This window comes from Dendrobates tinctorius, unplaced genomic scaffold (genome assembly GCF_039654945.1).
Source record: "Dendrobates tinctorius isolate UK_male_01 unplaced genomic scaffold, ASM3965494v1 ptg000120l, whole genome shotgun sequence".
Lineage (NCBI taxonomy): Eukaryota > Metazoa > Chordata > Amphibia > Anura > Dendrobatidae > Dendrobates > Dendrobates tinctorius.
Window position 1 is genome coordinate 30,619,965 of NW_027361788.1, and position 15,373 is coordinate 30,635,337.

At 41.3% G+C, this 15,373-nt stretch overlaps 1 protein-coding gene across 1 annotated transcript in view; it reads right to left on the reverse strand.

Moving 5' to 3' along the window:
* Window positions 1-6,485: 6,485 nt before the first annotated feature.
* PTGES (prostaglandin E synthase) overlaps window positions 6,486-15,373 on the reverse strand; it is a 103,128-nt gene continuing 94,240 nt past the window's right edge. The window contains exon 3 of the mRNA XM_073541028.1: window positions 6,486-11,755. Coding sequence (XP_073397129.1) covers window positions 11,506-11,755 — 250 coding nt within the window. The 3' untranslated portion in view covers window positions 6,486-11,505. The remainder of the gene's footprint in view (window positions 11,756-15,373) is intronic.

Genomic DNA, 15,373 nt, shown 5'->3' on the forward strand with positions numbered 1-15,373 from the left:
AAGGGGAAAATGAACTCACAACACATGAGTGTGTTAGTCCTGTGTTCTGGTTACATGATTCTCTGTGTATGACTCGGTCTGTTCTCTGGATTCTGCTTTGGATTCTGCCTGGTACCTTCTACGCCTGTTTGGTTTTGATCTCTGCTTGGCTCTGACTATCTGTTCTGTCTCATCCCTGGTATTTTACTGAGATCTTGTGTATGACCTTTGGCTTTGTCTGACTTCCCGTCTGTTTATCCCTCCTGTACCTCGCTTGCCTGTATTGTGCATGACCCCCGCTTTGCCTGACTTTGAGTTTTCTACCTTCTTTGAAAGCAGGATGCTAAGCCCCACCCCCTTGTAGTCACATGACCGTAGGTCCAGTGCCTGCTTTCTAAACTTCTACATTCAGGTCCCGTGCATCTTTATTTTCTGGCTGTTCTTGTCCCCAGGAGTCCCTACGGTGCGGGTGAGTCCCTGCTTAGCGGGGGCTGTACGCCGGCGCTGTCAGGACCCTGACAATATGGTCACAGGACTCGGGCCCAAGACACAGGGTCAGTGTCCATCTAGACCTACCGTGCGAGCGGCGTCGCTACCGCGGATGCCAACAAGTGCTGCTGATTGTAGCGTGGCGACTGACCCAGCTGCTGTAAGACAATGCCCAAGAGGGGGCGCACTGTCAGTCGCTAGTACTGTGTAGATGCTTATTGTGGCTATAGCTTGCCACTGGCTAGTGCTGACTCTAAAGCTAAGTCCCTATACACACTCGTAATATCAGAGGGAGGGGATCTTAATGAGTCATTCGCAGGTTCATGCATCCATCATCATTCACACAGTAGCAACTAGAGACTATACTAGTGCATGGGCAAGCGGCCATGCAAACCTTTTATAGCCGGGACCTTCCGAAAGCTTCCAGATCCCTGAGGTGGACCAATCAGATCACGAGAAGGACCTGGGCATGTGACTCCCAATCTCCAATGGGAGATCGTCTCCTGAGCATGCCCAGTAGAGCAACGAGAGGACTTAGCCTCTGGAGTGGCTTGTTGCTGAGCAGCCTGCGATGCTATTGCTGACCCAGAGGTTGCAGCAACAGCCAGACCCACAGAGCTGGTCTGAGCAGAGCGTCTGGGGCGCCGGGATTGCTGTGCAGGCTCCTGAGCGATCGGTGGAGAATGGGAGACCGCTGAATGCAAGGCTCTGGACTCCTGCTGTGCAGCTGCAGGAACCCGACGCCTAACACCTGTCATGGCTGACACCCTGGCTTCCTTGTCACACGTCCATACCGTCCCTTGTCTTGGCGCCAAAAACTGCTCTCATTTTGGTGCACTGGCCTCTTATGCTAGGGAACTGCGTCATCCAGGTCACCTGACCTGGTACTCAGTCTAAATCCATCCCTCCGGAAACGTTCAAATCGAAACCTTTCGCTCCCATCTCCAAGACTATTCTCATGCTGCATTAGTTCCCTGGAATGCACTAGCCCTGACAATCAGGTATATTCCAGATATCCACAGTTTGAAACAATGCAGCACGTCTATTCACTGAGGATGGTCACATTTCATAAATTGATTCCTGACCACTATTTCTAAGAACCTCATCTTTTCATTTAAAAGTCTCTAAAACACTTCTTAAATCCTAATGTCCTTTATATCTGTCATCAACTCATGCAGTTTGATATGTACTACCTAATTTAACCCCTTTCTGCCATTAGACGTACTATCCCGTCCATGTGCCCTGGGACTTAATTCCCAAGGACGGGATAGTACGTCTAATGCGATCAGCGGCGCCCACGTGGTGAGCGCCGCTGATCGCGGCCGGGTGTCAGCTGATTATCACAGCTGACACCCGGCACAATGTGTCAGGGGCGGTCACGGACCGCCCCGACACGTTAACCCCTTGTACACCACGATCAAACATGATCGCGGTGTACCGGGAGTTAAAGGGAAGCATCGGCAGGGAGGGGGCTCCCTCCGTGCTTCCCTGAGCCCCCCACGGCAGCGCAATGTGCAGCACTGCTGCCGGGGGCTCTTTCCCTACAAAGCGCAGGCATGAGGAAGCCTGCTGCACTGCCTGTGACGGATCAGCGATCTGTCACAGGACTGTGGTGTCCCACCTAGGACTATGTAATAAAGTTAAAAAAAAAAAAAAAAGTGTAAATATAATTTTAAAAAAATCGCTAAATAAATTAGTAAAAAAAAAAAAAAATATTCCCCAATAAATTCATTTTTTGAAAAAAAAACAAAAAACAATAAAAGTACACATATTTGGTATCGCCGCGTCCGTAGCGACCCGCCCTATAAAACTGTCCTGTTAGTTAACCCCTTTAGCGAACCCCTTAAAAAATAAAAATAAAAAACGAAGCAAAAAATAATGATTTATTATCATATCACCGAACAAAAAGTGCAATAACACGCGATCAAAAAGACGCATATAAATATCCATGGTACCGCTGAAAACGTCATCTTGTCCCGCAAAAAACGAGCTGTGATACAGCATCATCCGCAAAAAAATAAAAAAGTTATAGCTCGCAGAATAAAGCGATGCAAAAATAATTGTTTTTTTATATAAAATTGTTTTCATTGCAAAAAACCGACAAAACATAAAAAAACGACCTAAATGAGGTATCGCTGTAACCGTACCGACGCGAAGAATAAAACAGCTTTATCAATTGTACCGCAAAAGAAATTCATGAAACGCTGGTTTTTGTTCATTCTGCGTCCCAAAAATCGGAATAAAAAGCGATCAAAAAATGTCACGTGCCCAAAAATGGTACCGATAAAAACGTTAACTCGTCCCACAAAGAATAAGACCTCACATGACTCGGTGGGTCAAAAAATTATAGCTCTCAATATGTGGTGATGCAAAAACTATTTTTACAATAAAAAGCGTCTTTTAGCGTGCGACAGCCGCCAAACATAAAAACCGCCATAAATAGTAAATTAAACCCCCGTTATCACCCCCTTAGTTAGGGAAAAATAATAAAATTAAAAAAAAGTATTTATTTCCATTTTCTCATTAGGGTTAGGGCTAGGGTTAGGGCTTAGATTAGGGTTAGGGGTGTGTTGGGGTTAGGGTTGGAGTTATAATTGTGGGGTTTCCACTGTTTGGGCACATCAGGTGCTCTCCAAATGCAACATGGTGTCTGATCTCAATTCCAGCCAATTCTGCGTTGAAAAAGTCAAATGGTGCTCCTTCCCTTCCAAGCTCTGCCATGCGCCCAAACAGTGTTTTACCCCCACATATAGGGTATCAGCATACTCAGGACAAATTGCAAAACAACTTTTGGGGTCCAATTTCTCCTGTTACCCTTAGAAAAATAAAAAATTGGGGGCAAAAATATCATTTTTGTGGAAAAAAATGATTTTTGTATTTTCACACCCAGGCGTTATAAACTTCTGTGAAGCACTTGGGGGTTCAAAGTGCTCACCACACATCTAGATAAGTTCCGTGGGGGGTCTAGTTTCCAAAATGGGGTCACTTGTGGGGAGTTTCAATAGTTTAGGTACATCAGGGGCTCTCCAAACGCACATGACACCCGCAGACCAATCCATCAAAGTCTGCATTCCAAAACGTCACTACTTCCCTTCCGAGCCCCGACATGTGCCCATACAGTAGTTTTCTCCCACATATGAGGTATCAGCGTACTCAGGACAAATTAGACAACTTTTGGGGTCCAATTTCTCCTGTTACCCTTGGGAAAATAAAAAAATTGGAGACTAATTGATCATGTTTGTGGAAAAAATACGATTTTTTTCTTTTCATGCCTGGGCATTATATACTTCTGTGAAGCCCTTGGGGGTTCAAAGTTCTCACCACATATCTAGATAAGTTCCTTAGGGGGTCAAGTTTCCAAAATGGGGTCATTTGTGGGGGGTTTCCACTGTTTAGGTACATTAGGGGCTCTCCAAAGGCAACATGACACCCGCAGACCATTCCATCAAAGTCTGCATTCCAAAACGTCAATACTTCCCTTCCGAGCCCCGACGTGTGCCCATACAGTAGTTTTCTCCCACATATGGGGTGTCAGCGTACTCAGGACAAATTGGACAACTTTTGGGGTCCAATTTATCCTGTTACCCTTGGGAAAATAAAAAAAATGGGTACTAAAAGATGATGTTTGTTGAAAAAATACGATATTTTTATTTTCACGCCCGGTAGTTATAAACTTCTGTGAAGCACTGGGGGGGTTCAAAGTGCTCACCACACATCTAGATAAGTTCCTTAGGGGGTCTAGTTTCCAAAATGGGGTCACTTGTGGCGGGTTTCCACTGTTTAGGTACATCAGGGGCTCTCCAAAAGCAACATGACATCTGCAGGCCATTCCATCAAAGTCTGCATTCCAAAACGTCACTACTTCCCTTCCGAGCCCCGACATGTGCCCATACAGTAGTTTTCTCCCACATATAAGGTATCAGCGTACTCAGGACAAATTGGACAACAACTTTTGTGGTCCAATTTCTCCTTGTACCCTTGGGAAAATGAAAAAATTGGTGACTAAAAGATCATGTCTGTGGAAAAAATACGATTTTTGTATTTTCACGCACGGGCGTTATAAACTTCTGTGAAGCACTGGGGGGTTCAAAGTGCTCACCCCACATCTAGATAAGTTCCTTGGGGGGTCTAGTTTCCAAAATGGTGTCATTTGTGGGGGGTTTCTACTGTTTTGGTACATCAGGGGCTTTCCAAACGCGACATGGTGTCCGGTCTCAATTCCAGCCAAAAACGTCAAATGGCGCTGCTTCCCTTCTGAGCTCTGCAATGCGCCCAAATAGTCATTTACACCCACATATGGGGTATCAGTGTACTCAGGACAAATTGCACAATAACTTTTAGGGTCCTGTTACCCTTGGAAAAATAAAAATTGGGGGTGAAAAGATCATTTTTGTGGAAAAAATATGATTTTTTAATTGTACCGCTGTACGTTATAAACTTCTGTGAAGCCCTTGTGGGTTCAAAGTTCTCACCACATATCTAGATAAGTTCCTTGGGGGGTCTAGTTTCCAAAATGGGGTCACTTGGGGGGGTTTCCACTGTTTAGGTACATCAGGGGCTCTCCAAACACGACATGGCGTCCGATCTGAATTCCAGCCAATTTTGCATTGAAAAAATCAAACGGCGCTCCTTCCCTTCTGAGGTCTGCCATGCGCCGAAACAGTGGTCCCCCCCCCACATATCAGGTATCAGCGTGCTCAGGACAAATTGCACAATAACTTTTGCAGTCCAATTTCTCCTGTTACCCTTGGTAAATTAAAAAAAATTGAACCTGAAGTATTTTTTTAGTGAAAAAAAGTTAAATGTTCATTTTTTTTTTTAAATATTCAAAAAATTCCTGTGACGCACCTAAAGGGTTAATAAACTTCTTGAATGTGGTTTTGAGCACCTTAAGGGGTGCAGCTTTTATAATGGTGTCACTTTTAGGTATTTTCTATCATATAGACCCCTCAAAGTGGCTTCAAATGTGATGTGGTCCTTAAAAATAAAATGGTGTTGCAAAAATGAGAAATCGCTGGTCAACTTTTAACCCTTATAACTTCCTAACAAAAAAAAATTTTGGTTTCAAAATTGTGCTGATGTAAAGTAAACATGTGGGAAATGTTACTTATTAAGTTTTTTGTGTGCTATATCTCTGTGATTTTAGGGCATAAAAATTCAAAGTTGGAAAATTGCGAAATTTTCAAAATTTTCGCCAAATTTCCGTTTTTTTCACAAATAAACGCAAGTTATTTGAATGAAATTTTACCACTAACATGAAATACAATATGTCACGAGAAAACAATGTCAGAATCACCGGGATCCATGGAAGCGTTTCAGAGTTATTACCTCATAAAGGGACAGTGGTCAGAATTGTAAAAATTGGCCTGGTCATTAACGTGCAAACCACCCTTGGGGCTTAAGGGGTTAAAATAAAAGATGGCCAGAGCATTGTACAAAATAAACATTTTGACCTTTTGTTTAATACTTATATCCTCATAGATTGTAAGCTCTTGTGTCCCATTTTTGATTTTCCTACTATGATACATATCCCTCTGAAATGTAAAGTGCTACAGAATATTCTGGCACAATGTAAAAATAATAATTCTTCATAGTGTAGGAAGCTCTTACCAGTCCACATCTGGCCATGCCAAATGTGGCCCAACGATTGGATAGCTATCGCCCTCGATTTCCTCCTAAGCATGTAAACTTGGATTGAGAATGACTTGGAGGAGGGATAAGCTACTTTCAGATTTCTCTGGCAACGCTTATCAGAGAAAAGAAGAAAAGCATAAACTAAAAATAAAATGCAGGAAGGAGCAGAATCCTATAGGAGCACAAAAAGACAATAGTAAAGACAATGATTGTACATCATTAAGACATGCAGAGAGCAATAATTTGATTACTAAGACCCCTTGCAATCATGAAAATAAAGTGTGATCAGTGCTAATAGTTATGGTGCCATTTTGGCACCAGTTAGCATCTATACTAGGTATACAGATAAAGTGCTTTTCCGAATAAGACACTAGAGGGCAGTATAAGAACGACACACGTAGAAGGAAGTTTATTTAGTGCATAAAATTCAACAGATAGTAAAATCAATAAATCCTACAACATAAACAAAGAATTGTGAAAGGACAATTTATTTAATATGACTTCAGAACCAACCCTCCAAAAAAAAGACCTCCCAACATTCTTTCATGAAAAATCATAAAGTTTAAAGCACCACTCCAGTTTTTTTTTTTTCCATTTAATCACTGGATTGGTACTACTAATCTAAGCTCCCTACCCCTAGTCTTATACTTGCCAGCTTCTGTCTTCAGCTATTCTCGACGCTGCCCCGATCCAGCACTACTATCTTGTGACCATAACTTCTGATGGACCGGAAGTCAGCAGTAACTACGGTCACAACCTCTCAATGTAGGTCTATGGGAATCTCTTTCTGGACTCCTTCTGGCTCTAATAGACTTAATATTTGGTTTTGACTTCTGTGTCACTTAGCAAACACTGGAGCAGTCAGGCACATAACCGCTGAAGAACAACAGGAGTGACATCGATAACAGAAGAAAACAGCGGCTGGAAAGTATGAGACAAGGGAAGGGAACTTCAAGTAGTAGTAGTAGTAAAAAAAATACATCCCTGGAGTGGCACTTTACATGTCTTTTAAACAAAACTATATACATTTGCAGTAAACAAACAATTGTTTAGTTGTGTTTCTTGGATGACATGAATGCAACGTGTAGTGTCAGTGTGCTAATATTCTAGAGCATAATTTTAAGCAAGGCCATACTAAAGGTCTGGATTATAGGCTGTTAGGCCAAGTCCACTTTAGCAAGAATCTAAAATTAAATTAAAAAAATAATAATAATAATAATATATAAGAAAATTGAATGGTCTGTATTTGAAACCCCCCACTTCTATTTTGCATACCCAGCCCCTCAGTAGGGTAAGAGTATGTGCACTTTAAAAAAACAACTCCATCCAATATTGAAGAAACTGCTAGCAATTTTTCACCCGAAATGCTCCTAAATTCCCCCTGGGCATCTTTTGAGCTCTCTCAGTGACTTATTTTACTATAACCTATAGAATGTCTTCAGAATGAAAAACTCTTGAAGAATCATCAGGTCACTTTTTAACTACTTGGCATCTTTTGAACTGTTTCAGGTTTCCAAAGATTGAACGCCTGAACATCAAGTCATGTTTGCATAGAAATAAATAGGAAGATTCTTTGGAGTGTTTTCTGGTTGCTTTTTCAGACGGATTTTAGAATAGACCCATCTGAAAAATATATTGGGGGCACATCCCATTAGGCTGAATTCACGTGGAGCTTTCTTTGATAGTTTTTGCAGAAGAGCCACGTCACAAAACAGACATTGACATTAAAAGACTGCAAAAACAAATTACCCATTCCCACCCCCCCAAAAAAAAATATTCCAAAACCTCTTAAAGAACAGCTTTTACAAAAGAAACACCTTCAAACCCGGAGAGCTTCCTGAAACAAGAACCTTCCAAGTCTGTGTGAACATAGCCCCGTGTCTCCATGGATACAGACTACAAACAAACCATTTGTAGTCTGATCCTGCTCTCTTCTAGATTTTAGAAAGGCTAGTGGAACAGTGATTTTTAAAAGTTAAATTGAAAACCCCTTCCTTTACGGTCTGTAAGTTGTCATGTATAGTGAGAGAGCAATAGGAGAGGAGTAACAGGTGACTGCAGAATTTTGACTACATAGGGTTTGTTTGACTTCTGTAACCACGGAGATGCATTTTTTAAATCAAGATTAGTAGCTTCATTCTGTAAATTTTAGATACTTTGGATCAGCAAAAAATGGGTGAAAAAGTAATGCATATAGGGACACTAAATATAACATTAGTCCATCTCACTATATGCTAGTCACAATGTGAACAACCCACTTAGGACAACCTCCTAAACATTAGAGGGAAATTCTTCTTGTGAACTGCGAGAAAAAGGGGTCATATCACTTTTGGCTGAGTTCTGTTGTGCTTCCAGTGGGAGCGACCCCTATCTACATGCAGAATGATAGATCCAATGCAAACTAGGACCCTTCATTACATACAGTTGTGGCCAAAAGTATTGACACCCCTGCAAATTTTGTCAGATAATACTCAGTTTCTTCCTGAAAATGATTGCAAACACAAATTCTTTAATTTAATTTGTCTTAAATGAAAAAACACAAAAGAGAATGAAGCAAAAAGCAAAACATTGATCATTTCACGCAAAACTCCAAAAATGGGCCAGACAAAAGTATTGGCACCCTCAGCCTAATACTTGGTTGCACAACCTTTAGCCAAAATAACTGCGACCAACCGCTTCCGGTAACCATCAATGAGTTTCTTACAATGCTCTGCTGGAATTTTAGACCATTCCTCTTTGGCTAACTGCTCCAGGTCCCTGATATTAGAAGGGTGCCTTCTCCAAACTGCCATTTGTAGATCTCTCCACAGGTGTTCTATGGGATTCAGGTCTGGACTCATTGCTGGCCACCTTAGAAGTCTCCATTGCTTTCTCTCAAACCATTTTCTAGTGCTTTTTGAAGTGTGTTTTGGGTCATTGTCCTGCTGGAAGACCCATCACCTCTGAGGGAGACCCAGCTTTCTCACACTGGGCCCTACATTATGCTGCAAAATTTGTTGGTAGTCTTCTGACTTCATAATGCCATGCACACGGTAAAGCAGTCCAGTGCCAGAGGCAGCAAAGCAACCCCAAAACATCAGGGAACCTCCGCTATGTTTGACTGTAGGGACCGTGTTTTTTTCTTTGAATGCCTCTTTTTTTCTCCTATAAACTCAGTGTTGATGCCTTTGCCTAAAAAGCTCTACTTTTGTCTCATCTGACCAGAGAACATTCTTCCAAAACGTTTTAGGCTTTTTCAGGTAAGTTTTGGCAAACTCCAGCCTGCCTTTTTTATGTCTCTGGGTAAGAAGTGGGGTCTTCCTGGGTCTCCTACCATACAGTCCCTTTTCATTCAGACGCCGACGGATAGTACGGGTTGACACTGTTGTACCCTCGGACTGCAGGGCAGCTTGAACTTGTTTGGATGTTAGTCGAGGTTCTTTATCCAACATCCGCACAATCTTGCGTTGAAATCTCTTGTCAATTTTTCTTTTCCGTCCACATCTAGGGAGGTTAGCCACAGTGCCATGGGCTTTAAACTTCTTGATGACATTGCGCACGGGAGACACAGGAACATTCAGGTCTTTGGAGATGGACTTGTAGCCTTGGGATTGCTCATGCTTCCTCACAATTTGGTTTCTCAAGTCCTCAGACAGTTCTTTGGTCTTCTTTCTTTTCTCCATGCTCAATGTGGTACACACAAGGACACAGGACAGAGGTTGAGTCAACTTTAATCCATGTCAACTGGCTGCAAGTGTGATTTAGTTATTGCCAACACCTGTTAGGTGCCACAGGTAAGTTACAGGTGCTGTTAATTACACAAATTAGAGAAGCATCACATGATTTTTCGAACAGTGCCAATACTTTTGTCCACCCTCTTTTTTATGTTTGGTGTGGAATTATATCCAATTTGGCTTTAGGACAATTCTTTTTGTGTTTTTTCATTTAAGACAAATTAAATGAAGATAATAATACCAAAGAATTTGTGTTTGCAATAATTTTCAGGAAGAAACTGAGTATTATCTGACAGAATTGCAGGGGTGTCAATACTTTTGGCCACAACTGTATCTCCCAGAATCTTCTAACGCAGGTACTCCGCCTTCAAGTATTTGCAGGAAAGTGCATAGCACGCATGATATATTGCTGTAGCCATATGACATGTAGATCTCCAGAACCTATTGATCAGGATTGAGAACCAGATTTGCAAATACTTCATCTTATAAAAGGTATTCATATTACGGTCACAGAAATTAGGAGCGTGCCTCATACCTAGCAACATGTGAACCTACCAGATTGGAGGTCGTTGGAAATTCCAATCCGGAATGGGCTTTTTAATGAATATTGTATAAACTCCACACCCCTAACGTGGTTCGGATCATGGATGGTAGGTTTATATGAAATATAGGCACAGAAAACAAATCCTTATCAGTATAAGAGTATGTTAAGAAGTAACCCAATATGTATGGTAATCTATGGAGTCCTGCATATTTCTACTACTATTAGGGATCTACATACAGATAAGGAACACATAGCAGTGTCTCCTGTACTATGCAGGGTCCTAGACTTCTTGCACTTGATCACCATTCCCTGCCTGGAAACTACTGGACCCCTTTATAAGTTCTCTAACATCCCCCCTCCCAACTATTATATTTAATCGAGGGTGTACATACAAATAGGGGCCAACCGTGTGGCCCCTTCAGTGAGGCCAATCCTCTCTGCCACCTACACAGGCTTTCCTTATTCCAAGCAACTTCAGTTTTAGCTAGCAACCATGTGGAAAATTGTCCCAAAGGTCAGGTAGAGTTAAATCCAAAATTCAGAACTATAATAGGGGGGCCGCATTGTGACCTTCATTATTGGGTCCCATGTATTCTATGCATGAAATTGTGAATATCTAATCTCTTTGTACTGAAAAAAAGGACCTTTTCAGTGACAAACTCCCTGGTCCAGCGCAACCACAGTCCATGTAGGTGACAGTATTGTCATGGTTCATTAGGAAAAACTTAGTTTTTTTACCCCTACAAACAGCGCCACTCTTGCCTATAGGTAGTGCTTGGTATTACATTTTAGCTCCGATCAAGTTAAGCTGTAATATCACACAGCCAACAATGGAAAACTAAAAGATCTCGGATATAAACTCCTTCAAGAAGCGATATTCAGCTTATTCTATTACCATCATAAAAAATCTTTATCAGTTGTATACAAGCCATATAATAAAACTACATCACAAATGGTCATGTAGTCAGAATACTGATATTTGATTACATAATTAAGATCATTTCAAAAATATAAATTCATAATGAATAAGGCTCATGGGGCACTTTGGAGGTCGAGGTCTACACTTGGTAAATTACCCTTATTGCCTTCGTAGACACAACATTGAACGAAATCCCGGCCATGGCTATGTACACGCTATACTTATGTCTACCAATAGGAGGCGACAGAATAGAGAACTTGGAAAGCCATAGAAAAGCATGGTAATTGAGCTAGGCTGTAGGCCACAGAACGTGTTGGGGCTTTCAGGACCAACACATAGGCTGCTGTATGTACTAATCGACCAATGAAGAAGACTAAGAAATGGATCCTGGCGATGCTTGGATTGGGATCCATTAAGGAGTAGATGGCGCCGAGGAAAAGGAACGGGAAGATGTTCTCCATGTCATTGCGATGGGCTCTAGGAAAAAATAAAATAGAGAATTAAATTAAATGAAAGGAATAGAAAAACCAAGACAGTATCAGCAAAAGTAATGAGATCCATCAACAGCAACTTTCCATAATCTGGTATCATGAACCTCTACCTCAGGCCCCCCATGAGGCATAAGACAGTATCATTAGCCTTTTCATGGGTTTCTGTTTTGACTTACATGTTGCACAAAATAATGGAATGCTGTTGATTGGACTAAAAGATCTTCTATGTAACTATCAAGAAGCTGCTGTTGATAGATCCAGCATCCGTGGTCAAGCTATACCTATTGAAGGAGTACCGTTTAAGACCTAGTGGATGCATCTTATCCTTTTTAGTGATTCTTTGAGTCTCTAATATTGTACTATATTTTTTTGGTTTGTTGGCCCTGAATCTATCCTTTTCTAAGGACTTAGAGTCATCAAGGGACAGATGACTTGTGAGTGGGGGCGCCACTGGCATGTAGAATTAGGGTGCCAACCTCTACGGACAGGAAGGTTAATCTAAAGGATACACAGGTTATCCATTGACTGTGATATCGATATTTAGTGAAGATCTTGTACCTTATTTTTGAGCACTTTATTCACTTGTATAGGTGGGACTTTTTAGGAATACTTTAATATCTTTAATAAAATTATATATTTAAAAAGGAGTTGTTTATATAAATTGTAATGTTCACATCCTTATATTCTTGTAAGTAAATCCAGCATCCTTACTATGGATTTTATTTGGAAGTGTGACTTATGCGCTGCTGTAATTGGGGAACTGATCGGATTGTCTTGTTCGTTTCTTTAAAATCCACTGTAAGATAACAATAAATCATGCTCACCATAGCGATCCACAGCCACTCCTCTTTCGATACTACGAGAGACCAACCCGTCTCATCACTTCCTGTTTTGACCAGGCTCTCTACTTCCTTTTCCATAAAGACAGGAAACCACTGCAACCAATCACTTATAGCAGTACTGACACTACTGTGGGCAGTGATTAGCTGCAGTAGTTACATTCCCCCCTTCTAAAAGATGAAGCATAGGATACTGAGTTTGTTAAAGGGGGAATCTGGTCTATAAGGCTTGGTTCACATCGTGTTAGGGCAATCCGTTTAACGGATCCGTTAAACAGATGCGCTAATGATGAGCCCCAAATTGTCTGTATTTTTGCGATCATGTTAACGCATGCATTAAAGCATGGTTGCATTGTTTCGGCCTGCGTTAGCAATAGAGTTTTATGCAGAGCGAACGCTTCCGTTCGCTGTGCGTTCACCGTAACAGACCCGAAAACGCGGTAGTCCGCGTTCGAAAGTGCGTCACAAAATAACGGACCATCACTAACGCATGCCAACTTTGACATGTGTTAGGATCCGTTACGCTAATGGAAGTCAATGGGTACGTTAACGGATCCGTTACATTGCGTTAGTGCCGCTTAGAAACGGATTGCCCTAACGCGATGTGAACCTAGCTTAACAGTTCTTGTTGCTGACAGTTTCTGAACAGCCTTTTCCCTTACTACACTGAGACCTCATTCAAACAGCTGTTTTTCTTTTATCATGTGCAATAAAAAAAAGAAATCAATTTTCATTAATGCGCTTGATCCAATCTTCATCCATTGTTTTGTCTATTTTTATTTTTTACTGTAGCATCTGTTTTACTGGTAAAACCACCAACGCCTATGAAGCTAAGCAAAAGCTGAAAAACAGCACAAAATGGAACAAATATTCTGGATTTTTCCCTGGATTTTTGCATTAAAGCATCTCCACAATACCAATTGGTTGCACTAAGGGGTCATCCTAACTGGACAATGTCTTCAGGGGAAAAAAAAAGTCACCGCTAAGGACTGGCTGTTGAAAACACCGATGATTGGATATGTTCCAAAACTAGTTTGTAACGCTTGGGTCAAGTGACTGGTAAATATTAGACAGTTCTATGGGTGGTAACATTTCCTTTTATTTCTGTGTGATTTTCACATAACTCTACCAAGTTGTGCCAAAACTTGCAGATGCAGTCCCATTAAGCAGAACAAATTGCAGATTTATGGGTGAGGCAGTCTCAAGTAAGCTCTTGTCGAAATGTGATATCTAGCCCTGGCCTTGCAATGAAAGCCCCTTCTCCAGGACCATGTTTTGGGGGTGGATTAGAGGCATATTGCCAAACACCAACTGCTTCTAGACTATGTTCACACAACCTTTAAAAAAGTTTTTATTAATGAATCTGCTTCAAAACCACACTTTTTTTTCCGAAATTCAGAAAAACCCCTGGGGAAATGGGGTGAAGGGGTGAATATGTATATACTGTATATATATATATATGTCCGACTCTGGTGTAATATATTAGTAGTGCAGTTTAGTGCTTTAATATTGCCACAATGCAACATTGACAGAATCCTGTGATATAGTGCCAACTGCAATCAACATATAATAGCGTTATATACTGCCTACATAGTGGCACCATATATAGTACATTGAATAAATAACAGTACCATATAGTGTAAACATCAAAATACTTCGTTTTACAGATTTGATGATGTCATGTGGGATGCCGACAGGCAATGGACTAATTGCCCTTTTACTCACGCTATAACCCAGTACGGATTTTGTGTACATTCTAGTGCTTTAACACTACCACCATGGAGTGCCCCCCATACAGTTAAACATGACAACACCATGTATTTCTCAAGTAATAATGCCAGATACTTCATAACAGAAGACACCATGATGCATTTAGGCATGGACGGTGGTGACTCTGTTGGGCAACTGCGCCTTTTTGTCATTGCTGTAATCCAGCCCTAAGTTGATATCATTGATATCAATTGATTATTGTACTTGTTTTTATTATGTATACCCCTCCTTACATGTAAAGCGCCATGGAATAAATGGCGCTGTAACAATAAATAATAATAATAATCAAGGATTTGTAGTAAATTCCCTACAGCCGGCAGGCCCCCGACTGTGCTGGCAGAGAGGAGTTTGTTCTTATAGGCTCCTAATATGCATTTCCAGTACTGGGGCCCCTACTAGAGGTAACAATTCCCCCAAAAGATGCCTGCAGATGTCAACAAGCGGCAGCAGACTGAGCGACTACAGGAGACCTGCAGCTGAGTCTCTTCATTCTGCAGCTTGTCTCCAATTTCCCAGTGTAGCCTTGAGCTTGGAATGTGATCCAGGAAAAAAAAAATTGCTGGAGAGAATAAAAGGCCAGTCTCTAAAGTAGACAGTCTCCCCCTGCCCTGTAATTAAGTGCAGATTTCTTAGGGGATGGATCCCTTCTTCTACACTTTCTCTTAGGGAGAATCAAAATGACAAGTGAGATGTTATATAAACAGGGGCTGTATAAACATAAGCTAGGGAGTTCCCTTTTCATTAGCCGCACAAGCAAAAGCCATGTATACACAAATCTCCGCCGTATGTGTGTGTATACATGGAATCAGCTCAGCTTTCAGTTGTTTCCGCATGCCTAAAACGTTCCAGAAAAGTTACAAACCACAGCATATGGTTCATTGAGGTCGTCATACAAGATCATGCTGAAAGCACATTCTTAGTTATACTTTACCTTTTTTCTCATCATTTATAGATTACCGATATATTCTGCGGAGACTGCACAGAAAAAAGCCGAG